At 29.8% G+C, this 27,859-nt stretch overlaps 1 protein-coding gene across 8 annotated transcripts in view; it reads right to left on the bottom strand.

Annotated features, from left to right (window-relative positions):
- Positions 1-27,859, bottom strand: part of LOC100646523 (rap1 GTPase-activating protein 1) — a 256,732-nt gene that overhangs the window by 6,239 nt on the left and 222,634 nt on the right. For all 8 annotated transcript variants that reach the window (XM_048404325.1, XM_048404327.1, XM_048404328.1 and 5 more), the window contains 2 exons: positions 17,928-18,236; positions 1,446-1,628 (listed from right to left, as the gene is read on the bottom strand). In XM_048404325.1, the coding sequence (XP_048260282.1) occupies positions 1,446-1,628; positions 17,928-18,236 (492 nt within the window). The remainder of the gene's footprint in view (positions 1-1,445; positions 1,629-17,927; positions 18,237-27,859) is intronic.

The raw sequence follows: 27,859 nt of genomic DNA, 5'->3' as shown, positions 1-27,859 counted from the left end.
ACGTACAGCCTTGCAAATCTCGACAATTGTTGCAAATACCAGGAAGCGGAGACTGGAATTGCTACTTCATGGGTTCAAATTAAGGACAATTAGAAGCCCACAATTAAAACGTAGATACGAATCAAATTCTTGCAGTAAATTATTGAAACATTTATAAACAATTTCTATCGTAAAAAAGAAACAAGAGATTTTTAAAATTCATAAGAAACATTATTATATTGCATTAAACAATCTTTTCATTACTATATGAAAATCTACTTCCAAAATGTTTACTAAGATATATATATATATATATATATATATATATATATATATATATATATATCTAAAAATATATATATATATACAAGACCTGTTGCATTATTGATGTGACAATAAATAATAATATAAATTTATATATTTATATATGTTATTACAATAATAAAGTTTCTTTCAGCTTTTCATACTTTTCTGATTGCGTCAATTCTCAAAGTGAATTTACTGTCTGGGTGCGTCAGCTTCTGTTTCAGTTTTAACGATTTTCAAGACAACAACTGTTTGAAAGCTTAAAACCCATAAACCCCTGTCTGAAATTTTCCATGATCAATTTATAAAACAGTTTTAAAATACCTCTAATTTCTATTCCTTATTTTCTTTGGAACTGGCACTAATCCAAGTACATAATCATGAGAAAAGAAAATGCCAGACACACTGCTGTCGAATTAGTATTTGATTATCCTCACAGATAAAGACAAAAGTATTGTGTTCGAAAAATTAAATAATGCAAATTTCTTTTTACTGTTGATAACAATTTTTCAGATTAAACAGCTAATTGCAAATGATACATATTTATCATACAAAGCAATGTAAAAGTATACTTAATATTTTTTTATTTGTACGTCCATGTGATTAATAAATTATATGTATTAGAAATTCTGTCATAGATAATTATTGTCCTTCTTTATTTTTAAAAAATGAATATTACAAATTTATTCGACCTGAAAATTTACTCGTTTCGATATCGATATGCAAAATGAGTTTCCTTAAATTACATCTTATCACTCTTGTTATAATTTTCATAAATTTTTATTACAAAGTTTATTTGCAATTTTCAAAGATATTCCGATAGGCTCATTAATAATTTCCTACGCATTTTATACATACTTTTTAAAAATATATTATGTAGAACGTTAAAACAATATCTGTCTTATTACTCATAATAATCGCTTACTGTCAGCATTTCTCTCGGTTACTTGATTTTCCATCACAGACTCCTAATCACGAAAGAGTAAACAGTGCAATTTATCTGCTCGATAGATTCTAACAAGCGTAGGGAAACTCTGTATAATGGTAAATACTCTAAAAGGAGAAATTCGCGCTCGGTGAAAGTATTAGATCAAAAGGGGTATTCGAAATTCCGAGTTTCGCTAAGGAGCGGGTTACTAAAAAGAGATGAGAGACTTCACCTTGACCATTTTCGCAGGTGATGGATTCGGGCCGAGATTCGCGGCCGGTACCAATTCGTGAGTCGAACCCGCTCGCAATCGCAACAAGACCCTCCAATGCTCCTGTCCAGCAACCGTCTCGGCCTTCACCGAGACGAGGACCGGCCCGTTCTCTCCGTCCCTTCCCACCAGATTCACGTGCTCCTGTAAAAGAAAAAAGTTCAAGTTGGTTGAAACGAAGCGGGTCTTTTTACGATCGAGGCCGACCATCGAAAGTCGCAGCAACTCGTGCGAAATGCACCAACCGCTGCTTTTGTCGGCCGGCTTTGATGCCCTTCTACGCCGAGTACGTACATCGGTGAAAGGTGCAACATTTTCGTGGTGGCCCAAACGGCGCACTTAAGGGTGCACGTGTCTTGAAAAGTCGAGAGAGTTACGATCAACGTATCGATTCCTTCACTTCGCTTCGGTATCCCTGTATAAAAGATTCTGGGACACCGTGAAAAGCATGGTACGATATATAAAGAACAGAAGAGAAAAACACAGAAAAATGATAATACAGAAAGATATATAAAATATCGAGAGCACAGTACTCATTGTGATATTTAGTAGATATTTGAAATCAATATTTATCTAAGCTTCTACTTCAGTGTTCAAAGAAATAAAATTTTGCATAAAAAACTGCGGTCATTACACAGTATTTTAGTATGATATAATTCAAAATGAAAACAACGTGTGACGTTCAAAAGGGAGAGTTTTTTAAAAATAGATAAGTGGATGATGTTTTTTAGAAGCTAAACTAAAAATAAACAATGTTTTAAAAATTTTTAGGGGGATTGTAAACACACGTTTAGCTCCGAAATTAAATAGAAAATCAATTTTGATGACATAGGATTGATTGGCAAATATATTAAATTTTAAAACTGCGTCTCTGTGGAAAATGGGAAATTTGATTTAACATATCTTCCCCCTAGCCTTCGTATGCATTTATTAAAAGTATAAAAAGAGTTTACAGTTGTCAAGATTTTGAAGTAGATGTTACAAACAAAAATTAGTCAGTACTTTTCCTTTAATAAAATTCAGGCTCGCCTTTACTTTTTAAATGGTAGCACGTAATTCTTTTATCCAGTATTGCAGGCTGCATCGTTATAAATTTAGCAATGTCTTATGTTTCTTTTAGAGTACTTTGACTAGGAAGACATTTTGAAATATAATAAAACTCTTTACTAAGACGTAAGTCACATATGAACTTATAAGATATCAAATGCATTGAGAGAGACAGAGAGAGATAAGAAACCTTAAGGAATCTTATATTTTCAAATGATCTTCTAAGCAGCTTATTCAAAGAAAGCAACTAAATGAGGCATCCTTGAAATTAGCCCAATATTACCTGAAGGAAGCCATACATATTTGACTCCCCATTGAACAAATTTGATGGTATTAGAGTATTTTGATTTATTGTTGATTATAATATATATTTGTTAAATTACTGATTGAAAAAGCGTAGTGTCTGTTACAAAATGAACACTCTATATACAGTGATCTGGCAATAAACCGATCAACTTCTTCAGCATATTTCAGAAACCATTCTAAACAAAAAATATTCTATAAGCAATGAATCATATTAATTCCTCTAGCGGGTTATGATTCAAAATACTAATATATACTATTACATACTACTTTGAAATCGTTGTACTATATCCTCATTCTGATCGAAATGAGCTATTTCCTAGAGTATTTATAGTTTGTATTGATAAGAGTAAAACATTGGTTTAGTTGATGACATCCAGTTAGAAGACAATGACGTTAACACATAATAGCATTGCTTTGTTAGGGCTTGTTGCTTGATGGATAGACAGCGGCGGAGGTGAAACATAACTCCCACGGTTAACTATCCTATTCTTTTTAAATTTTTTTGTGATGATGCAAGATATTTTTATATTATACGAAGTTTGGATTATCTTGGATTGAGTTACTTTGATAATTGAAAAAGTTAATATTTGACAACCAGCGTGGAATGATTAAATCAACGTATATCGCGACAGAAAAATAAAAGACGATCAGTTTTTATCGATATTCCGGATATTGATTAAAGAAAAAATATTAATTATAGAAATAATTGTCAAACGTTATCGAAAATTTTTACAAAATTGACTGAATTATCTGAATAATTACTGCGTAGCGATACATTGTAAATAAGAGAAATATGAATGAAAACGAGGTTCGATCCCGTAAGAATACTTTTAAATGTAACATATGTATAATATGTAACTGGTAATTTGTTAAACATGTGCAGCATTTTTTGACCAAAATAGTCCCGTAAAGAAAGAGAGTATATCTGCAAAATTTTTCAATGATGGTGTGAAATTTAAAAAAGCGTAGAAATTAATGATTGATAAAATATTATTCGACGAGCATTTACATATATTATAAGAGAATAGGTAGGAATTCTAATAACTCAAGACGTAATTATGTGCTTGGATATATAAGATGTGTGTTAGATGATATGATGCACCGTGTGTTTTGCGTTACATAATATGCACTACGGCGTAACACGTTGCAGTATCTCATTATCGTACGTTAGGGTAGCGCGTTACATTATATTACAGCACTTGAAGAGATACCTATGTCACTGTATCACGAGATAATAGAACCTATTAATAAAGATAGACTAATTAATTCTCTATATTCTCATATAGCTTAAGACCTATATTTTTTATATACTGTTTTGTTTATTCATTATTATACTATATTTTAATATTATATTATTATATTGTTAAAACGCGATCTGTTTATAGCAATTATTAGTTTCTAGCTTTTTATATTAAATGGAGGAATTTTAAGATTAAATTATAAATTGAACTTCCTTACTCAATTTAATGGTATATTATTCATTTCTGGTTTACTTACATTATTGGTATACTACTATAAATTAATGTAACTTTACCAATGACTAAACAAAAATTTTATGTTAACTTGATAAGTTTAATTAACAGTTAGCTATATATGATACTTCAAGATATTTCTTGTATCTTCAAATATTCTGGCCTTACTTTCGACTGTCTTCAAAAATGTACCAGCTATAGTACTTTTGGTTATCAGTTGGTAAGTTATAATGAAATATATTAACATCTATTTATACTATCTCTTAACTGGTATGATACCAGTTAAGATTGAATCATTGGAGACCATAATAATTTAAGGTGATGTTACTTAATTTTTGAATTTTTAATTAAACTAATATATTAGTATTGATCTATACCACAGAGAATGTAAGATACAAAATCAAATTAAATATCCTACATTTCCATAATCTAATGTAAATTATGATAATCATCTATAATTCAATATTATTTGAGGATTACGTGTATATTTCGAATATCATTATCGATATGATACTTGTAGCTCTACAAGATGAAACTAGCATGGTTCATAAATTATTGTTTAATTTTATTATAGTAACAGTTAAAAAACAAAAATCAACAAAAGCAAATTCAAAGCAAATGAAACTAGAAAAAACAATAATAGTGATAATCTTCGTGTATGTCGTCACGAAAAATATAGCGTGAGTTGCTTAAATGAAGATTGAGTATAGTATATAAGATGTGGTGGATAAGCACACAAAGGGTACACCATCTGGAGATTCCAATAAACTAATAATTTTCACTGTTACCCTTGTCAGCTTAGATATCGTGCAGTGTATAGGAGTTTACTCACTCCACGTGGCAAAATCAGTAAAAGAAAAGATTTCCTTTTATCGTCCACTTTGGTAAATATAATTTATCTCATAAAGTGTGAAATTATAAACATATATAGAACCTTAAGTGTATTGTATTTTGTATATTTTCTTATTTTACACAATTTCTCATAATTCCCTGTTATAATTTCTGTTATATCGTATAATCGATATTTTTCTCATGTATCTTAAACAGCGGATTGACATACAATGCATTATATTGAATAATGTAGATAAGAAAGTACTAACATCAGAATCTCATGGGAGATCTAAAAACTAAAAAGGAAAAAACGATTCTTGAACCAATATTAGCTATTGTGATAGAAGACATCAAATAGGTAATTTTCCAAGTGAAATTCTATTTAATTTCTAAACAAAGACCTGCTGCATTGATGTACGTTTTAAAAAGATGTCTCACGACTTCGAATTTTTTCCTAAGACTGATTTGCGACTCATGAAAGCGTTTCACCGCAAATATATTGTGTACTCTTGCAACGAGAACAGGATGCGTGCACGCATGCACGCACAATGAGCCCACAAATCTACGCAGTGACGCAACCATCAAGGAACTCCCATTGCATGTATAAAACGACAAAAATACTTAGTTACTTATACGTAATTCGATCCAGTCGTCACTCGTGATTATTTTGCATAGAATATTCGAAGAATTCATAATTTTAATTTCGACGCACGTCTAATCAAATATCTAGTGTCAGAAATATTTGATAACAGAATGCAACCCATTAATTTTATGTGTTGCGTAAATATTATATTATAATAAATATTGAATATTAATAAAAACAGTTTCATAAATATCGTTAATCCTTTGTAAGCAGAATTTTGTTTGCTGACCAAGAAAGAGATTGTAATTGGCTAAGAGATTATGCATATTTATGTATTTATTCGAAACTTAAGAGTGATGCGACATGATATTATAGTATTGTAATGTGGCAAGTAAGAAATAAAATTTTATTTATGTTCTCTTGCTTTGGTTGCCCCTCACGAAAATACAAATTTGCACAATTGTACACAATCTGTTGATTAAAGATTTTTAATGAAATTTGAAATTTAGATACCAATAAATAAATCGTTTAACGCTAATATGGTATATTAATGAAATAGGATAATATCTATATAGATGAAATAAAATAAAATTTTTAAAATACATATGGATATATACATGTAGTTAGCGTAACAAAATCAAATCATATATCTACTATAACATCGTTCACAGATTGTTATGTATTTAAAATATTTTAGGAATTTTGACAAAAATGTCTTTATATTAAATTATATTCCAATTCTATAGAATATCTATCTTTTATTCATAAATTTATTTATATTTATTTGCAATATAAATTTGTATTATAATGGTTATAAAATCAATAATTTAGAAAAAATAATGTCAAAAGAAAGAGACAGAGTAATCACAATGCACAAAAAATAAGATAATATAATAAAACATACCGTATGAATGTTAATTAAATACAATTATACATAATTGCTTGTTTGCATTTCTATAATTTTCTATATAAATATAATAGTTACTGTACGCGAGATACTAAAGATAATTGTAAACTTTACTATTGTGTAATTGTTATACAAACAGCAATAAAATAAACTTCTATATTAAAATGTGCGAAATTTACAAAGATGGAGTTATATTTAAGAATAATTAAGCGGTTGTTGAGAAAAGCTTTTATGTTCAAACATGGAATTACTGATAACGCTATCTTTAGCCACGATAATATCGATACGGTACTGCGTTTCCTTTTTCACATAATTAACTGTATTCAATCGAATTCTATTGACACTCACCTGTATGTTTCTTTCGTTTCTGTTATTTTTAGGAATTTTACTACGCAGATAGAGAATGAATTTTATATCAAAAGACAGAATAAATAAGAACAGTAATCGACTTTTGAGGGAATTAATTTTCATCCACATGAAAATATTATATAGTTCGATTTCTATAAATAAAATTCAAGATTAACTATTTAGTTGAACATTTCTATTTTATGATATTTCTCTGCAAATTTGATCGTTTATAGAGTGTAAAGGAATTTTGTGGTAAGATCAACATTACTTCTATTTCTGCAATTGCTTCTTATCATATTTTGCATAATACGTTGCAAAGAAATAGTAACAAATAATTTTTATACAGCGCAAATTATACTTAAGGTGCTGATCAGCAGACATGTTCGTGAATAAACTATTTCACAAACTTCATTCCTTTCTTCATTTTCAGATCTTATCACAAATGTTACTTGTAACAAATATATGATCATTCCTCTCTCCGGTGATTTTTCAACCTCTACATGAGCGACGTATAAATATAAACAATGTGTTAATGAACTTGAATGACTAATACACTGTTTGAATATATTACTGTATATATTTACACCATTTAAGTATGTTAAGGGCGTCTCTTGTATTTGAATGATATCTACTGATGAATGTTGGAGAATTTCTGTGTTTGATGTTTACTCTTCGAGAGTTGGAAAATGTCTGCTTATGTCTTTTACTGAGAGCGTCCGAACCTTGCTTTGTATATTCAGGATGCGTGCTGACTGATAGTCGTTAAAAATGTAATTTTCTAATCAATAGCACGCTAAGTGACATGATCGCTCTCCATGTGTTCTTACTACGCCTTCTTCTACTAAAAGTGGAGCTTTATCTAAATTGATGCAAGACGTTCAGTTTTTCAGAAAGGTTCCAGGTCAGAAACTTCAGCAACTGCTACCGTTATGTATAAGTACATATGTGTTTCTAAATTTCCCTCCGGAAATATCAAGTATATAACACATCCCTTACTATTGAGTACGAAAGAAATTAACGATAAGATTCTAAAGAATATGCGATTTATTGCTCCATAATATATGTATATATTAAGATTAAACTCAAAAATGAGCATTTTTTACGACCACGCTACAGTATTTACTAACAAGAGCTTCACGTGTTTCTTTCGTGTGTTCCGGACGGAATAATAAATTTTCGAAACTGGCAAAGACATTTTATATATGCTTACTATACTGTGTTTGAAAGAGTTTTGGTGAGAATGCCTCAGAGAACTATATTTCAAGGAACATGCTCACGTACATTACGCAAAAAGTATTCGTTAAAGTCGAGTAATGCGTAAAATGAACAAATAGAAGTATATATGTAAATAAATAGGTACTATACAGTGTTTCAAGGAAGCGGACCAAGTTATAGTTCTAAATCGGTAGAAGATAAAACAAGATTTTTCTAGCCAACACGAAAATCAAAACAATAGATTCGAATATGTCTGCTTTGGAAATGGATACGTTTCAATCAATTTGTAGGACGCCTGTATTTCTTTAAATGCAACTACATATTTTTTAATGCACTGATACGTTTCCTTATCCTTTATATAAAAATGTTAAAGTACTTATGTATCTTAAAACGATTACACAGTTCAAAAAATATATGGGTGTATTAATTTTAATTTAGCAAAGTAGTATCTGAATTAATAAGCACCTTTTCAATCAATGACTGAATTTGTTAATAGAATTTAATATTTTCTTACGAAGAAAAGCTCATCAAAATTCACGTTGCTTCATGGGAAATTCCCTATCTTTTATCGTTTTAAAAGTATGACTTGATCCAATTACATGGGATAATCTGTAACTATATACATATATGTATGCAAATGACATGAAAATTTAGCTTCATAAAGATTAGTAGTATTAAAACATACGGAAAAGAAGTATTACAGAAAGAGATACGTTTGTATCGAATTAATCATTCGTAATTACAATATCTACTTCCACGAGTTCAACAACCGTAAACACTCAAGGCAAACCAAGGTTACGTACGATATTTCTACAACTCTTATCAACAGCAAAGCGTACAAAAATTTAACGTTAATACTAGCTAACGTATATGCACACTCTGTTCTTAATCAATATTACTTCGTCTCGCTATCAACGAGTTTAAACATGAGCAAAATTTCACCGCATTCCAGTTCGTAATAAATAATTTCGGAAAGAAATTCATACGTATAATAGTTGAATAAACTCCATGGCAAACGGGGTGCTTTAATAATTTGCGTTATAATACGCGTCGTATTCGAGCAAAAGAGTTAATTAGGTGAACGATATTTTATACAACGGATGTATGTACATACATTATTAACGGATTGGTTGGCGGGTAGAGCATTCTAACCGACATTGTCCTAGGTCTTTCCTATATGAATATGTGGCATGTTCTTAGATTCGAGCCAATGCAATAGCACGAAATATTTCAGGAAGTAGAATAATAGCAATCTTTTTAATTATACTTTTAATTGAATTAATCAGATTTATCACGAACAAAGTCCATGCTGTGTGGTTTCTTTTCTTTCACTCATAGTATCGTGTATCACGTAGCTTTGAAGGATTATGCTATCACTCATTTCTTTGCATCGTGATGTTAGTATCTTCGTAGATTCGAGTATAATCTCCTTTATACGTTAAAAAGTTGCATACATATTTTTTCTTTCTTTCTTTTTGCCACTTGAATGTGGAATTGGAGCGTTATAAGAGAAGTTAAAGTACGTACACACTCCGTAAAATATACCAGAGAATGTCTACACTCTTCGAGAATGTATTTTGCTTTCTGTTCTTCTACATACAAGTTTATTTAGTAATATGTAGCACGAGGAAATATACGAGAAATACTTTTTAGATTCTGGCAAAATTGCATTTTGTATTTTAAATGGTACTGAACTCGCAAGAGAGCATAAATATTTATATTTCTCCACTATTTATTACATCCGCTAGAGTTAATTGCCAATAAAGCTTACAACATACAAAAACGAGTCATATTACACTATGCGCTCATTTTCCTGTGACTAGATACGAAAATGATTTACTTTTAATAATTTCCTTGTTATACGTAAAAATACACCTTGTATTTAAATCAAATAACTTTTTTGATACATATACCTAATACTCTTACATAAGTTCCTGATTATTTTGCTACACAATAATAGAAAAGCATTTGTGTAAGGACAACATATATATATGATGCAACGATAAATAGAATATAATTCCCTATAAGGTAAAAGTTATAAAGTTAAAATTGTATAAAATGTTAGTACTACTGTATTTGAAATAAATAATACACGATATCAAACAATTTTTTTGCTGTTACTGTTAACTCATCTGTCAATTTTTGAATTAAAGCCATGTTAAAATTTAAACACCAAATGAGCATTTAAATTAATATATATCATGATATAATATCTTCTATAGAGCTAAATAATTGCCATTAAATAAATTGTTTTCAAAGCTTCATAACTCTAAAAATATCCGAATGTTAGTAGTTATCAAACCTGTTTACGTAATAGGATGCTAGCAAGCATGCATATCAATGACGAATTAGTAAAAATAAAACTGAATATTATACTCAATACTAAATCGTGATTAGAATAAAAATTGAACTGTGGGTGTTCTTTTTTCTCTTAAAATTTTTTCACGATATATGATCATTAACATTATTTTCTTATCTTTCCGGTATTAATAATTGACCTACCCGATACGATTCGGCCATTACTGATAGAAGCTACTTTGTCAACATGTATAAAAAAATATCTCTTTCTCCCTATTTTCTCTCTCACATGTGCCCCTTCGATTCGGTTATCCGAGTAAACTACGGTTATCGTATGTGGCTGATATATTTATGATGATTCTCCAAGCGCTTTACTATTGGCTATCAAGACCCGGATACTCGAGGAAGATAGATAATGGGAGTAAGTAATTGAAGAAAGTCTTAATAATCCTAATGCTTTTAGGACTTTTTAAAAGAATCCTCGTTGCTTCATTAACAATACGACAAATTATGATCTAAGAATCTCTTGCAAGATAATTTTATTAATTGCTTTCATTGCTTTATTGAATTTAAAGAATATTTAAATACGATGTGCTTCAGGAAACGGTAGAAAAGTCGATAAATATATCCTATAGAATATATAATCGAAGTATTCAATAAAACAAATGTTTGACTTTGTCAGATACTGTATTAAAGTTAAAGAAATTATTACCAATTACTATTTTTGTATCTCCCTTTCCCATCATACAGACATATATTTTTCTTGAACTTTTCAAATTTAATCATAATTAGAAAATTTTGCGTCATCAAATATAGAAAGCAAGATATTAAAAATAAATAAGATAAATACAAAATCGTTGCATCAGATGTGCACCGAAAGAGATGATAGTAAATGGATGGTTGGATAAAACGGAATGGAAGGAATGGCGTTCATTATTTCCTAGAAGAGTAGAACAGTAAAACTGGGAAAGAAATAAACATACCAGTATCTACAATGCACCATTTCGTATACTAATTGGAGAAGAAAATTGATCTAACCATTCTTCTAACAGTTCTTTATTCATCACAATTCGAAGTAATTTCCGCGTTACTTTATGGCAATTACAGGCAAATATTATTATATTGATATAATTGTGTAAAATTATAACTGGATATGTTAATTAGTAAAATTAAAGTGTCTATAAATGCATTTAATAAGAAAAATTAGTATATTTCTTATTAAGAAATTGAATTTAAGCAATGTTGTAGTTGTTGTTTTCAATTAAAAGACAGTTTTTAGTTAAGCACAAAGTGAATTAATTAAACAATTAAACTAAATGGTATAACGTACTCACTGATTTGGCAAATAGATAAAAACAATTTCATTTCATTAAAAAGAAAGGAATGTACTTTAAGGTAATTCCTGAAAACACTTCCCAAAAGCACAAAGTTGTTTCCTCATGAATTCCGTCTTCGCGACTCTATGAAATTTACAATAGCTTAGAAACTTTTCCTCTTCCTTTGTCCGCTAAATTTATGTACGAAAACTTTGACTCCCTTTATTTTTAAAAAGCGAGGCACTTGGGAGATAAAGTATGCTACTTTATTTATTTTTATGAATTTTAATATCAAACTTTCAATCTATGTTTCTCTGCGTGGCAATCGAAAGTAATATTGTAATTAATTCTTCGATCACTTTTAGAATAATTACATTAATGTAATGAATAATTAAAAACTGTTTTTTAATTTGAATTTATATTAAGAATTATTTTTCTAGAAAAATGTCCTTATGTAAGAATAACCCACAAATAATAAATCTAAATAATTAAACTGTTTGTATATAATACATCAACTTTCATTCTACTAAATATCAGTTTAATAATTCGAAATATGTATGATGCGGAAAATATCTATATTATTCGAACAATAAACTATTTTAATAGATGCACGATTAGGATTATGAGTGAAAATACTTGGTTATATAAATTATTGCAATAACAGTTTCAGTGATCTACAATCAACGAGAATACAATTATGCGTACTGTACAAAAAATAAACGAGAGATCTAGTAGTGCAATTTGTAATAGATCGGAAATTTGATAATCGAAACTAGCATTAACTCCAACTTCGAAATAAACATGTTTCTCATTAATTTGTAACAGTAAAGATAAATCACTATACACGCATGAGTCTCTTGGTATTCTCCAAACAGAAACGCCCAACACTTAATTATACTTTATTAATTCCTCATTATACCTTATTAAATAGAACGTTTACTCGCGATTTCCGATATTCTCACGTCACAGAGGAACGATCGGCGCACGAAAGCCCATTGGAAAGGTAAAGAGAAAGCGAGCAGTTATATCCTTCAGAATTCCGCACGGTCTCCCGACATTTCAATGAAAATCGTACAAAGCTATAAAAGAAAAACCCCGGAAGAAGCCGACAAAAACAACGCAACTGAAAGAGCCTGACCGTAGCGTAGCCACCGCAGAGTTAGTATCTACACAAATAATTCTGCGTTGGAAAATGAAGGACGAGGGAAGAGGATGATGAGCAAGAGGGCAAGCGGAAGAAAAGCGGAGGCACCTTAAAAGCAGTTAAGGATGAAAATCAGGGATGTCGAAGAGAGGAGGCAAGGTGAGTTTCTTCTTATATAGGTATTGCTTGTAGACTATGAGAACGTTCCCACTCCCACGCCCGAAGTACTCTTTTCCTTTATCTCTTTCCCTCTCCTTTTCTTTCTGTCTCGCTTCATCTTCCTTTTCTATCCACCTTCATGATTCCTACGTGTGTAGAACACTCGCATTCGCAAGCCGTACTACAGGGTGATTGTAAAGTAATCTCGTGTTTTCTTATATTACGCAGGAATAAGATCGAGATTGTAGGCCAACATAATAAATCCATAAAAGAAATCAAATCCCTAAGATATTTATGCAAAATCCGCAAATACGTAAATGCCCGGATATTTGTGTAGTGTAGATATATAAGAAGACGAATGAGAGTTGGTTCTATGTTAAGGTCGATGATACTTATCCCAGACTGGTACACTGCAGCTGTCTTTTATCAAGATGAGACACTTCTTACGATACGGAGTATATCTTTTATTTTTTGTGTGGAATGAAAACGAGAAGTTTCAGATACTCACTAGAGTAACTCACAACGGCATTCTTGTACAAGTTTGTTTGTCTGTTTTTTAGCTTGATCGTTTTTCTCTCTTCATTAATTATGTAATTTTATTAACGTCGTTATTTAAATAAAATATGAACAAACTAATTTCAGTGATTCAAGCTTGGATATATTTTGTAACAAAGATATATTTATATTCTCTATGTTTACCTTATCAATATTTTATTATAGGAAAATAGAGTGAAATAAAACAAAGTTAAATACAACGAAATATGCAATATCACACATAAAAAAAATAGATTAATATCGTTACGTTATTATTACTTTGTAAAAAAATGATGCGAGTAGATGTATTTTTTTTTTGTCTAAGGATCGAATTTATTTTCTAATCACCCTGTATTTACCGAGAGCCATCATGCTTTGCAGCACGCATAGTGTTTTACATATGCATGTCTTGCCCATTAACCGTGCTTGGAGCAGTTACGAGAGAAACGGCAGAAATTAGTTCTTCGCGTGATATTTTTCAAAATGCGTGTAAATTTTGCAAAAATATTAGAATTATTCGATTCGGCGGTCGACGCTATCAGTTTTTCCAATTTATCTTCAGCGATTGTATGACCAAAGGAATTAAACAGATTTAATAACTTTGGAATGTTAATTTTAATGAATGAATAGTGTTGTAACACGACCGAGATAATTAGCACTTAAAATAATTCGCTTAATTATTACTCAAATAAGTTAACTGTAACTTAAAATCTCGGTTAAACGAACTGTGAAACGATCGCTCGGTGAAACGATATCAGTCGAATATATTTTTCACGTAAAACCTAATTTCATTTAATTTATCTTTTTTATTTTCCATTTCTATCAGAAAATGTCAAAGATGGTATGCTATTTTTATACGCTTTTTATTGATTAGCCTTAGTAATGTAATATGTAGTAGAAAATCATCTTGCAAAATCACCGCGAGCCGTATGAAAGCCGTGCTGCTCATTGAATTTCAAATTTTCCATTTTACAATTTTTCAATCGGGCTGCTTCTTCGGAATAAATTTCGATACTCGTTTCCGTAAGTTTGATATACTCGTACATACAAGTATCTCAATGATTTTCCCATTGTATATGCATCTTTGATCAACATTCGCCTCTTTTTAATCAAACTATGTAGATATATTGTTCGTTCCCTCAACTGTATCAGGTGCATCTACGCTCATAAATATAAGAACGTGTTTCCATGATTCTGTTTAAATAACGCCATTACTCTTGGATACAATGAAGTAATTAGCAAAAGGATACGGACGGTGATGTTCACAATCATCAGTGCTTACTTCAACCTGCATATCTAGGCATTGTTTCAGAGTAGAATGACTAATCGGCTCAAGGTACACTGGCTAATCGTTATAATCTTATTATTTCTTCTCAACACTGCCCAATCATTATGGATTTACAATTTTTGTAGCTACTCCAAAGCGATTTCGTACAACGTGTAACCATAAAATGGTAGTAAAACGTACACGATGGAATTTATATTCGACTTGTTAAACTAATGGCCTAATTAATCTACAAGATCGAGCATCTATCGAAAGACATATGCAAATTAATGCAAATTATTGGACAATGAAGCTTTATCGGTTCGTAATTCCAACGAGATACGAAACTTTTAGGAAATCGGTATATCTTGATACATTTGAACACCATAGGCACCAATCGATAACCAATATTGAATTCATGTATGCAATACAGTTTATGGAAACCTAAACACGTTTCCATTTTGCATTATTCGCGTATCGTAGTATTAATTAACTTCTGTAACGTTTAAAGTTACTGTAACTTTACAGAAAGAGGGTGGGGTGCAACCAATGTTCCCTGCGATTCTAACGTATGAATTTATTTTCTAGGTATGCGCATGCATATATTCGCTATAATTTTACGAAAAAATACAGCAACAATGTACGACAGTATAATTATAACTTCCAAAACCTCCGTATTTTAGGAAATGCTTTGTGAGGAATAAATATGTATAATAAACAATGAAATACATCAAAAAATTAGAATTTTATTGCAAAAAGAAATTATTATATTTAAAGCAATTTATGATTAAAATAAATTACCTATGATAAGCTGTCTGTTAAAGTATAACAGACAGCTTCGAGTTCTGTTAAAGTATAATATAATAGCAAATATTAACTAATATGTTATGTAAGTTTATTTGAAATTATACGATATTTTAAGAAAACTAAGTGATATTTTTATATTTTACATTTGCAGATATCACATGAGAATTAAGTATAACGACTAATCTTTTTATTGATCAATGTTTCGTTAGAGTGCTCGTGAAAATTATACGTTTCTTAACGCCACTGATTGGAGTCGTTGCTATTAAAATTCTTAAATTTATTTTTGATTTAATAGTATAAATAAAATATGATTCTATTAAAAAAATAAAATAAGATACCTTTGGCAATTTATATTTATGAATAAATAAGTATTCTTCTTAATACCTTATATGTATAATAGTTAAGGAATTTCAAAACACATGATGTTTCAATAAAATTGTATAAGAAGGCTCTATTTTCGTAAAAAATGCGATTAAGTAATGTCACAATTGTAGTTTAAACAAGAAGCCTTTCAGATGTTTTATATATAAACTAATCTCGTTGTACTTTCTTTACTGAAACCTATTCAAATTCGTCATGTGACGAAAGTAATGCATATAAAATTGTAAACATTGTACTCCGAACGAAAAACAATGTCATAGGACCAATTTTCAATTCATATTTCGTTAAAGTAATGTTCAATTAATACCTTATAAGACTAATTTTCAATTATAATTTCATAAAACTAGTTTCATATGCTCGCACTTTCGACAACAGTGTAATTAAAGTGTCATTTTTAATTTTCTGTCAATAATTTATTTCAAAAACAATTAATTTGGTCTGTTATATATCGTATAAAAAAATATAAAAAGAATTGTAATACTTATTACACAATACTAGCAGATTCTACACAATCTGAATGAAAGTTCAAACGGACGATGAAATACTATAGCGCAATTGAAAAATTGAAATTAAAAACATTTTGTACGTAACATAATCATATTATATAAGAAAACATTTATATTTACAGAATTGTTTACATTTCCCTTTCTAAATTTTATACCATAAAAATGAATAATTGATGAGCTAATATTATTTTCAATATAATTAAAATTTAACTGGTTTTGCTTGTTTGCAAAACTTACGTACATATTCCCACATGAAAGTGGTAGTAAATTACAACTTATGCTAGAAGTCGTTAGTAATAAGCATGTAGCGTAGTCTGGAAACCTGTATCTTATTAAATAGTGAAAGAAGTATTTGAGTGCATACATATATAAGTATACTCAACATCTGATATTTAAGCAACGCCTAGCATTTAAGTTTCATAAAAATAAAAGTGAAATGATATGTAATAAAATTATTATAAGTCTATAATCACATTTTCTTTCTCAGAAGATCAGAGAGTTAAAAAATTATTTTCCTGAATCCTAAATTAATAATAACATATATATTTCAGTACCTAAAAAAAGCAGATATTTACTTTATATCTTTATAAATACTAAATAAACACCTAAACAAACATTGAATATCTCTGTAAATTGTAATTTTACAAAAAATTAATTTAATTTATACTTGAAAATCTAAACACCAATTCATCACGTACAAATTTTTTCTGTCTTCGTGTTTAGTTCATTGAAAATCATTTTCTTACATTTATACATTAAAATTATTCTAAAATCCCCGACTTTTTAATACAGGCATTAAATGGAATTACTCTCTATATTTCATACTTTTCATTGTTTACATTGAGCTTTTAAAGGTATTAATGGAGTTTTAGTAATTCCCCCAAGAATGAAAAGAATTTCTAAATATAGGAAAAAAGCTCCATAATTCACATTAGAAGAAGCTCCACATCAGTCCTAAACTTAATATTTAGAAAATGAAATAGGTTAAAGTTCTGTAACTGATATATTCATTTCAATAAAATTAATATGCATACTCTACTTTATTTAAAGTAAGTATTGTTATGTAATATTACTAAATATTACTAAATTTATTATTATTATTTTTTGGAATAATATTATTATTTCTTAATTTATTAGAAGTCTAACTTGTGGTCTGCAAAATTTCACTAATAATAGTTCAATCGTGCAAGTCGGCCCAGGAAGTATTTCAAGACAGTACGAACAAAATAAAATCTGATAAAATGGATACAAAAATGAAATTCACGATTAATATGTTAAATGTCGAAGAACATATTAGAGAATATATTCGTACATAATTTACATACCCTTCCAACGAAGAATCGCCTATAGCATTTGGCTGTATCATCTTGGTCTATCCTGGGTTGCCATGCAGGCTGCGCCGGAAGTAACGCCCTGCCAGCTGAGTCCAGGGCGTGTCGATGATCGGTACCGTCGACCCAGTATCCAGGCGGTGTCACCACAAGAGGTGGCTGAGTTCCGGAAGTGGCTTGCTGAAGCGCAGCCTCCATAAGAGCCCTGCCAGCGGGTGCATCGCCAACTGGTGACGGGGATGGCGTGGGTGTGTGATTATTCTGATTACCAGGACTCGACGCTGCCCTGTCCTCCCTCGGGGTCTGTAATCACGGCAGACCAGTTCGATATGAGCTCAAATTCACCTCCAATGTAGTCTATCTTTTAAAAGCCCTTTCAGAATTTTAAATTGAATCGTTAAGAGAACTAGAAGTAGAACTTTCCACAATTTAAGCCACTCCAATAATTGTCATTTTCGCATTTCGCTATCTTTAATAATACCCCGAAGAAAAGATTAATGTTGCAACGACTAAAAAAGCTTTTATACCAGAATATCAGAAATATAGAATCAAATATATATGAAGCATTTTTTAACTTGCGGTAGTTCTTATATCAAAATTCTTATTATTTGTGTTATTTAAATTATGTTGGACATTGTGAATTATCAAAGAAACGCATGTGAGCAATTTTTCGCGTTCTTTCTCCTACCATTCTTATTAAATCTATGAAGAGAATCGTTTAATTTATGAAACCAATTAACCAATTAAAGCGCATAATACAATTCCGCGCATTGTATTATAAGATAAAGACATACAAGACCTTAAATAAGGTATTAAAGATATTAAATAATTTCAATTATGGTATTCGTTTATTCTTCTTATATATATGGCTGCAGAGGTTCACAAAAGTATTTGAGCACTAACCATAAAAAAAATTTATATACATTTTTAAATAAATTTTATTTATGTGTGTGTTGTGTAAACACCGTCTTCAATGTATGATAAGTTTTTAAAATGGTTCCTCTAAATACTCCAGTTTATTAATATTAACAGTATTTAATTAATATAATGTTTTATACCATACATGTAGTTAATATGACTAATTACTTAAATACTTTTGTAATCTTTGGAATACACTTGCGCTAAATATCCTGTTGCTTCTACATATATATTCAGACTTGTTCCAAACTTTATTAATAGTTTAAAATTTTTTAAATGTTTCGTATAATATAAGTACATAATATATCCATAACAAGTTTCTACAAGTGTTCGAATCGGTTCATAAGTAAATATATATGTATGTACGCACGATGCAGCTCTAAATATGTACTCAATCGACATTGAAGAAGAATATTCTTGAAGTGCACGTCATTTATTTTAGGATATACGACCGAAACTAACTGTACATTACGTGTACTTGCCATAAAATATTGCTGAACGGTTTTGTTGGCCGCGGGGGAAGCAAACAATTATTTTTCTTTCTTCTCGCTTTCTTTTTAACTATTATTATTAGAGTACCGCGGCTGGTGCGTATACTTCTTTATTACATATGCGCTTTTTAATGAATTTCATTTGGCATTGTTACCAGCAATACATGTTGGTCCTGTACCATTAACGTACGGAACTTCCACACTCGCTTTCTATGTTTCTTTATCGTGCCACCCCTTTTACGGAACTTTGAATAGTTTCAGTTACATAAAGAACCAGAATAGGATGAAGTCAATTAATGCCAACTACATATTCAGTGTAACAGACGCGAGCGAATGATGTAACAAACTAATTAAAAACAAATTGATGAAACTCCATTTTATGCTGTTCTGGATTCATTAGTGAATAACATTCGTTTGATACGTATACCATGTAGTAAATATGTTACACATATTACATTTTGCCGAATGAAATTTTATCGTGTTGCACGTTTTATAATGTTTTTGACAGTCGATACGTTCCGTTCTGTATATGGTGAGAACGGAGAAGAATTATTTGTTATGTATTTTTGTCAGATAACGTTGAAATTAAAACATTGAATTTGGACAAACGCTACGTTAAGTTGGATATATTAAACGTAGCAATTAAAGAAAAAATCTGGAATTAGTCAACAAGTATTATTTTTTAATAAGACAATATTAGACTTTGTCTTATCGACAAAGTGCAAGCAGACAATTCTAGGTCTTAACTGGGATGTTCAATCTTAATTGAACTTACTCATCGCGTATTTTTGCATCTACGAATCTTTTATCATGACAAGAAATAAGATACTCTAAAAGTCTGTAAAAGCTTCAAAGAAACCGCTAACGGAAAAGATAAGTTAAGTGCAAAATATAAATAAAAAACATTGATACTCGTTGTACTATTATTTCGAACCAAATTATGTTCTATGTATAGTGAACCAAGTTAATAACATTTTTAAAATCGAGTAATACGATTGTGACTGAAGTGTAAACAAGGAGAGTTTACATATCTTACTGTATAAAACAATTTTTTTATTAATCCTAGTCTAATTCACAGCGAGCAAAAGCGATAGTAAGTAACAGTAGGAAACGAGAGAAACTTGGGTTGAATGTAATTTCGCAGCAATTACTCAACTTTTACTCAACTATGTAATCGCTTTAAATTCCTGACGTATGCAGGGGCTCGCGTTACTATCTAGTATCTTGTTTCATTCTGCTTTAGCTGGTACGTTACATAAATAAAAGTGCACTTTCATACAATTTCAATCATGTCGCAACGCTGGCACTGAAGCGATCGATCGATCCACCGGAAGGGAAGAGGCAAAAGAAATGGTCGTATTGCAGGAAATCGGAATGTCTTCGACAATTCCGCGTGTTCATGAAACCAGAACGACCGAATGGTTTCTCGGATTGAAAAAGGAAGGGAAGTAAGTGCATCGATGAATGTCAGTTAACATAAATGTCGAATACATAATGCAAGGTGTGGCTGAAAGTATTATTCAAGCAAACAGAAGGCGATTCGTTATGAAAAAATAAATCAAAAATATGAAATAAAAATTTGTCATTCGACGTTTAGTTTTCGAGAGAAGTAATTCTAAAAAACCGTTGCGTATGTACACACTAATATTTCTATTTCTTCTCTTTTAAATCCGATAATTTATGAAAGTTATGTAAACGTTGTATTAGAAAATTTAGATATTATATTAGAAGTATAATAGATATATTATTTGAATTACAGAACTGCTCAGCGAGCCTTATTTTGGCTATATACACTACTGAAAATATTGTACGATTCGATTGTATGATACTAAAAGTGCAATAATCTAATACGAAATTCGTTTTCTACCCGCTTGTACATTTGCCTGTTGAACAATCTGATCCCAATCATACGCAAATTTCCTCCTTGAAATATTTCGGATCAATTAAAAAATGTATTTATTTCGAATTAAGAAAAAATTGATCGATCAAACAGATTTTCCTTTTTATAATTTTCTTACTAACATTTTTTTTGTTCTGCTCTATTTTGGTATAAATACATAATGATAGCTGAACGATGGATGTTTATCGCAAAGGATATAAGCATTATATACCCAAAAATGTACAAAATTCATCAAATATGAAAAGATATGTAACTATTCAAAGCAAGCTACTTCTCATGGTATAGAACAGATGAAATTAATTTCCATTTAGATTCCTATCTTTTTTTTCTTGGTTAGGTATACCTAAAATAGGTCCACAAAAATATGAATCTGCATAAATATGCGCAGTTTAGTGGTAACGTATATGTATAGCATATAAAATACGGCTTCCGGTCGACAGTAAGTTATTGTTGTTAAGTTTATGGAGAAATTATACGCGGATTTTCAATTACGTCGTCTGAAATCCTTGCGTCGTTCAAGGGTCTGCTGTACCATATTTTCAACCGCACTCGGTACAAATATTTGATCTGTGCGTAGTTTGTAGAGCAGTTATGCTGTTATTTAGAATGTTATAAACTATTTCTAATTCTAAAGCAAGATAAAGATTACTGTTATACGACAAGATAAAACGAGTTATAGCATAACGCTTGTATTGTAACGCTGTAGAACGAGGCTATATAACACTACAGTATGCTCCATTTACAAACGATACACTTTTAGTTTTACCCTCAATTAGATTTAATAAGTAACGTTCTGTTAGAGTTATTACACGTATGTATTCCTTTGTTGTATTCTTTTCATGAAAAATAAAAACATTAAACGACCTCATAATTACATATGTGAAATTAAGGTCGATATTAAGGCAGATGTAATTCGTATACGTTCTTCTCATTATGATATAATTGAAGATATGTTTTTAAAATGAGCTAATATCAAAATAAAGAATAATGACGGAAAATTGTAAATAAGAGAAAACGAATAATCGAGTAAAATGCGTAGCGATAAAATCCTTGCGAAAAAATATTTGACGAAGTAAATAACAAGTTATTGTGTAAGTACGTAGTATCGCATAATTCCGTAATACACAAGCAACTAAATACATTGTCCTCAATTGGTTATATACATGTGTCTCGGTATACAAAATGTTATTCGACGTAATTTCACCATCTTAATGTAATATGCAAGTTTACTTTGATATGGAAACAAACAAAGCTGTTTATCAAAACTATGCTTTGTTTTGCAGCAAAAATATTCCTTTCGTGCCAACTATTTGTTAATATTTAGAACAATTTTTCAAGTAGCTATAGAATAATCAGTATCATTTGAAAAAATTAACAGCACCAACGTCGTAAATAATACATTCAGAAGCAATATCGTAACGTTATGAATCACAGATGGTCTCGTCGCGATCATAGTCGTAAATTTTCATCTTTCGATCTGCTAATTCCAATTAATTGCGCCATTTAGCAGAACCTATAGTGCGAAAACGATAGTATACATCTCTACCAAGGAAATTGGATCTCAACTATTTATGAATCTTCTGTTCAAGTCATTCTCAATGCGCAATAGAACTTTATAGATTTATTCTTTAAAAAGTCAGAACATTTTGCCTTTCTCGTTTCACACATACATACATATATAATATTTCAAAACCATGCTTTTTGCAATTCTTCTTTATGATATAATATATTATATTATGTCAATATAATACAATACAATACAATATAATGTAATGTAATGTAATGTAATATATGTATATTATATTCAGTCGGTCATAAAGTCTGAACAATTTGATTGATTTGTAATAAGAGTGAATTTTACAAAACCGTAGATATTAATGACAAATTAATAATCATGAGCAATATTGATTATTTTCTAATGAAATCAACAGAGTATAGATCATAATTATCCATATACAGTCCTACTAGTAGTATATTACAATTGTTAAATAAGCAATTCACATTGATGTAAGCATACCTACTAATCTTATCTAAGTTATACATAGTTTGGAAATTGAATAGTCCGAAGATAAGAAGCTATAGTTTCGGTTCCAACAATAGTTTTACAATATTTAAAAATTACAAAAGCTAAATTCCCTGTTACATACATGTTAGCATTTAAAATTTAATCGTATTGTATCATAATATTCTACTATACACGGCTGTAATTACCATGGAGTATAAACTGGTTGAAAACCTTTTATTCGCAATTTTGTAATTAAATTGTACGGTATAAAAAATAAGAAAGTACCCGAGTATTTTTTAATTATACCATATACATATGTGTGTGTAAATTAAAACTATATTATGTATCAAGATAAATGATATATAGAACTGCATTAATCGAGGAAGCACAGATAAGTACAAAATTGAAAAATATTTAATAAATGCTCCTTGTAATATGAAAATGCACATACACATGTACATGGATATGTCTAGTATGTGTCTCTGTTTAGTTAAAAATCTTAAGTTTACTTTCGATATTTACTGAAAACTAGTTGTGAATAAAATATAGTTTGGAGAATACTTGGAGCTATTAAAGTTTGAAGCTATTGAAGTTGAATTGTATATATATAATAACAATTCAATCAACAATATAACAATAGCAATTCAATCAACCTTTGTTTCTAGAACGATGCCAAAAGGAATAACAAATTTATTAGACTTTTCAGTCGGAATATTTTCGAATTGAAATGGGATGGAAAGTATGGATCGAAACAAATTGACATACCGCGTGAGAATTCTTTAAAATTTTCATTTGTACTTCAAAAAGAAAATAAAAGAAAGTCTTGAAAACGACAAATAGTAGAATTTTAGGAATACAGATAATAGATGAAAATGAATTTATCAAATGATGCATAAGTAATTGTTATATTTAATAAAGTAACATTATGTTTCAAAAAGGAATTTATACACACGTCACACGCTTGTAGAAAATTCTTCCATTTCACAGTGTAGTAGATTATAAAACGAAGTATTAACAATAAGCACTGAAATGAAAGCAATGCAAATTCATCATTTTAGGAAATAAACGAGTAGTACGATCGTTGAGTATCAGCTTTTGAAAGAGAAATATACCTATATGAAAGTATTTACGTAACAGTTTTCCGCCGATTCAATGAGAATTTAAACAGTTCCCGTAGGCACAGAAATTCAAATTGGAATATATTCACATGTCAAAACGGACGGTGTGTACACACATCTACAGTTAACAACGTTCAGGATGCCCTAACGTACATATACGTACATATATGGTAATAGATACGGACAACCGATAGAAATACCGGTAGTTTACTTATCAGACATCACATTGAAACATCGACTCGTTTGCCGAAGTACTTAGCATTTGCGTAATAATATTCCAACATGATCAAATATTTCCTCCTTCGCCCCATTTCTCTTTCTCGTAAAACTGTTGTTATTATTTAAGGCTGAAATAAATTTGGCTCCCCAGCACTTGCACATCAAATTTATATAATCTACCAAGAGTTTTCTTTTATTCTTTTACTAATATCACTCCTCAAACTGTTATATTATATTAAACTGATGCGGATAAATTATAGAACGAATCTTTTACGCAAAGTTATATAACAAAATTTAAATTTCAGAGATTTACTCACAGTATCCAAAATTTTAAGTTATCTAAAGTATTATAATATTTTCCTTTTCATATTTACAATGATATGTATGTATTATATATATATGTGACATATGTATTATAATATTTTGTTTATTTTCCTTTTTAACTTAGGAAATATTTAGAAAATTATTAATCGTATCACGTATTAAACTAAAACTATATTTAACTAATAATTTATTTTAAGTACCTGGATAAAAAATTGGGAAACATTTTTCAAAAATAACATGATCATGTAAATACTATAGGCAGAAAAGAATTTCGATGTCTTTGTGGGAAATATAAAGATACGAAGATTCAGAGAATGCATACTATGCATATATATAATGCAAAGATATATACCAAATACATATATCACCTGTTATAATATTTAATGAATAAAACAAATCTTTGCTTAGGTTTTATCTCTTTACTCGTGTTCAAAAATATGAATTTGCATAAATATCCGCGATGTAGAAAATATATTATATGTTAAAACAATTAAATATCAGTATTGACATGACATGTTTAAAATAGTAATATTTTATATTTTAATATTTTAAAGATTATTATAATAATTAAATTATGCCTATTGATCAGTGTTATAAGCTTTTGAAGTTTCATTATAAGCTTTTTTTTTAAATAATTAATAATTTCAAATTAGTACGTATGAATGAATATATTAATTTTAATTGAATACATATGTATGTCAATATATCTCAATAAAGATATCGATATGAAACATTTTTATTAACTATCGATAATACCTTTTATAAAAAATAAGCGAGGATAAATGTTCTTGATAAATTATATTACACAGCTGACAAAATACGTACATGTACAGCGGGTATAGCGGAAGGCATACGTAATGTAGCACATACGTTGGAAAATGCATCGAATACATAGCGTTGCAAGCAGGTGGCATGTGCTGCCGAAATATCAGCGGTTGAACGTTATCATGTGTCACACGAAATATCGATTATTGGAGACCGATTTTCAATGCAAGATGCGCCTTCGATAATTTCTCTCATTGTTTCTCAATACTCGATTAACTGTTAGTGAACTAGTTATTCATAAAGATAACTACCTATTGATTTTAGTACTTATAAGTATAAATCCAACATATTATTTTAAGTAATAATTTTTCGCCTGTTTTTAAAACTGATAGTATTGCAAAACATTAATTGGTTTTACTTTACAAGTTATCGTAATATATTCAGGTTCTATTTTAAAATATCATTATCTTTTAACCTAACATTAATGTTGATAAATTATCTAGAACTTTCAGCTTAGAAATTTCTAATTAACATAAAACATAAAATTATTAAGGAAATAAAAAGTTATGCAATGGGTAACATATAGAGCTTTAAAATAACATATTTTGTTACATAACATAAATACTTGTTATCCTTGACATTAGTGCTAGGAATATAATACGAAATTACACCAAAATATTTCGTAATTTATGTTTATATAGTGTCTTTTTCATAAAGCTAAAATTTTAGTTATGACTGAATATCGTAATTCGACTAAATTTTCCATTAAATAGAATGAAAATACCAGGAACAGATTACACATGAAATGATAACACAGTAAAGAATGTTCAGAATAATTTAATATTTCCTTCCCATTGTAAAATTAATCAAGCAATTGAATTTGATTATCGCGTATGAAACGATTTTAATAAAACCGGCTGGTTAAAATAACCTAAAGCCTATGGTTGTAATTGTGAATCGACGATTCGATAAAACTTTATTTTTTTCCATGAGAACTGAAATTTTTCGCATTATTTATGACATGTAAACAATTCATAATTATAAATTGCAATGCTGAGCACGTTGCAGGTGATACATGACATCGTTGGATCATAATATTCCGAACAGGTGTAAACGGGTGTGGAGCAATAAAATATCCAGTCGCTGCCTTATTCTAATTGTTAATTTAAACGACTTAAATTTTAAAAAAGTTATCCTTGTCCTCCATCAATCAATCAGAAAATCGATATCTATATAGTATATAATGAACATTTTCACACACACACTCACAACGAGAGTGCAAGCGTTTCCTGTGAAAATCTTGCAAATTCAAATTTTAATTTAGTAACGTGTACGTTCAACTAATTAGTTTTATAAATTTAATGAATTCTATACCATTTCAACTACAAATTTAAAAAATTAATATTAAAAAATCCTTTACGCGCTTGATTTCTGGATATGCAAAAATAAAAGAGAAACGAATTTCAATTTCGTAGCAGAATGGGCTGCGTAGCAGAAGCTGACTTCTCGTTCTGGAAAGAGGGAGTTTTGTTATTTCGTACAGCGATGTAAGCACGATTTTCTTCTTTCTCATACACGTATACCCGGACAGAGATCATAAGAATAATGAAAATTCATAATATCCAAAATAAAATATACAAATACTTCGATGGATTACATTATCCCAATAAATTAATTTAATTGGTCTTAGGTCTGTTCGCGTAAGTATTGTAAGAAAAACCGAAATATTCCAAATTTAACTAAATTTATTTCGAAAAATATGCAGATCATTTTATTTTTTTGTCTTCATGCATCCGTAGGCTACACTTGCTATATTTATGAAACATTGATATAATTGAATTTTCTAATAATGCAACTAGACATTTTGAATATCGTGGCGAATATAGCTCATAAAAAAATTGATTTTGATACAGGGTATAAAGAATTTGTGTGCTGAGATTTGTCCACTCAATGGATTGGTTGTACAGTGGATCTTTAGAATATTACAACGTGAAACTTTGAAAGGAAGCGATTAAGAATTAGGAGAAATTAAGTTTGTTAAATCATTCGTATTGAACGACACTTTGAAGCCTTTTTCCAGCGAAGTAAGTTGATTATGCGACTTCGCCTCTCGTCCGATGGAAAATAAACTAACCGAGAATAGCAATGTTAACGTTATTTCAGGGAACTAAATTTCGACCATTCTA

Source organism: Bombus terrestris, chromosome 3 (assembly GCF_910591885.1).
Source record: "Bombus terrestris chromosome 3, iyBomTerr1.2, whole genome shotgun sequence".
Taxonomy (NCBI): Eukaryota; Metazoa; Arthropoda; class Insecta; order Hymenoptera; family Apidae; genus Bombus; species Bombus terrestris.
Note: the sequence above shows the minus strand (reverse complement) of the source record. Positions and strands in the feature narration are given on the sequence as shown.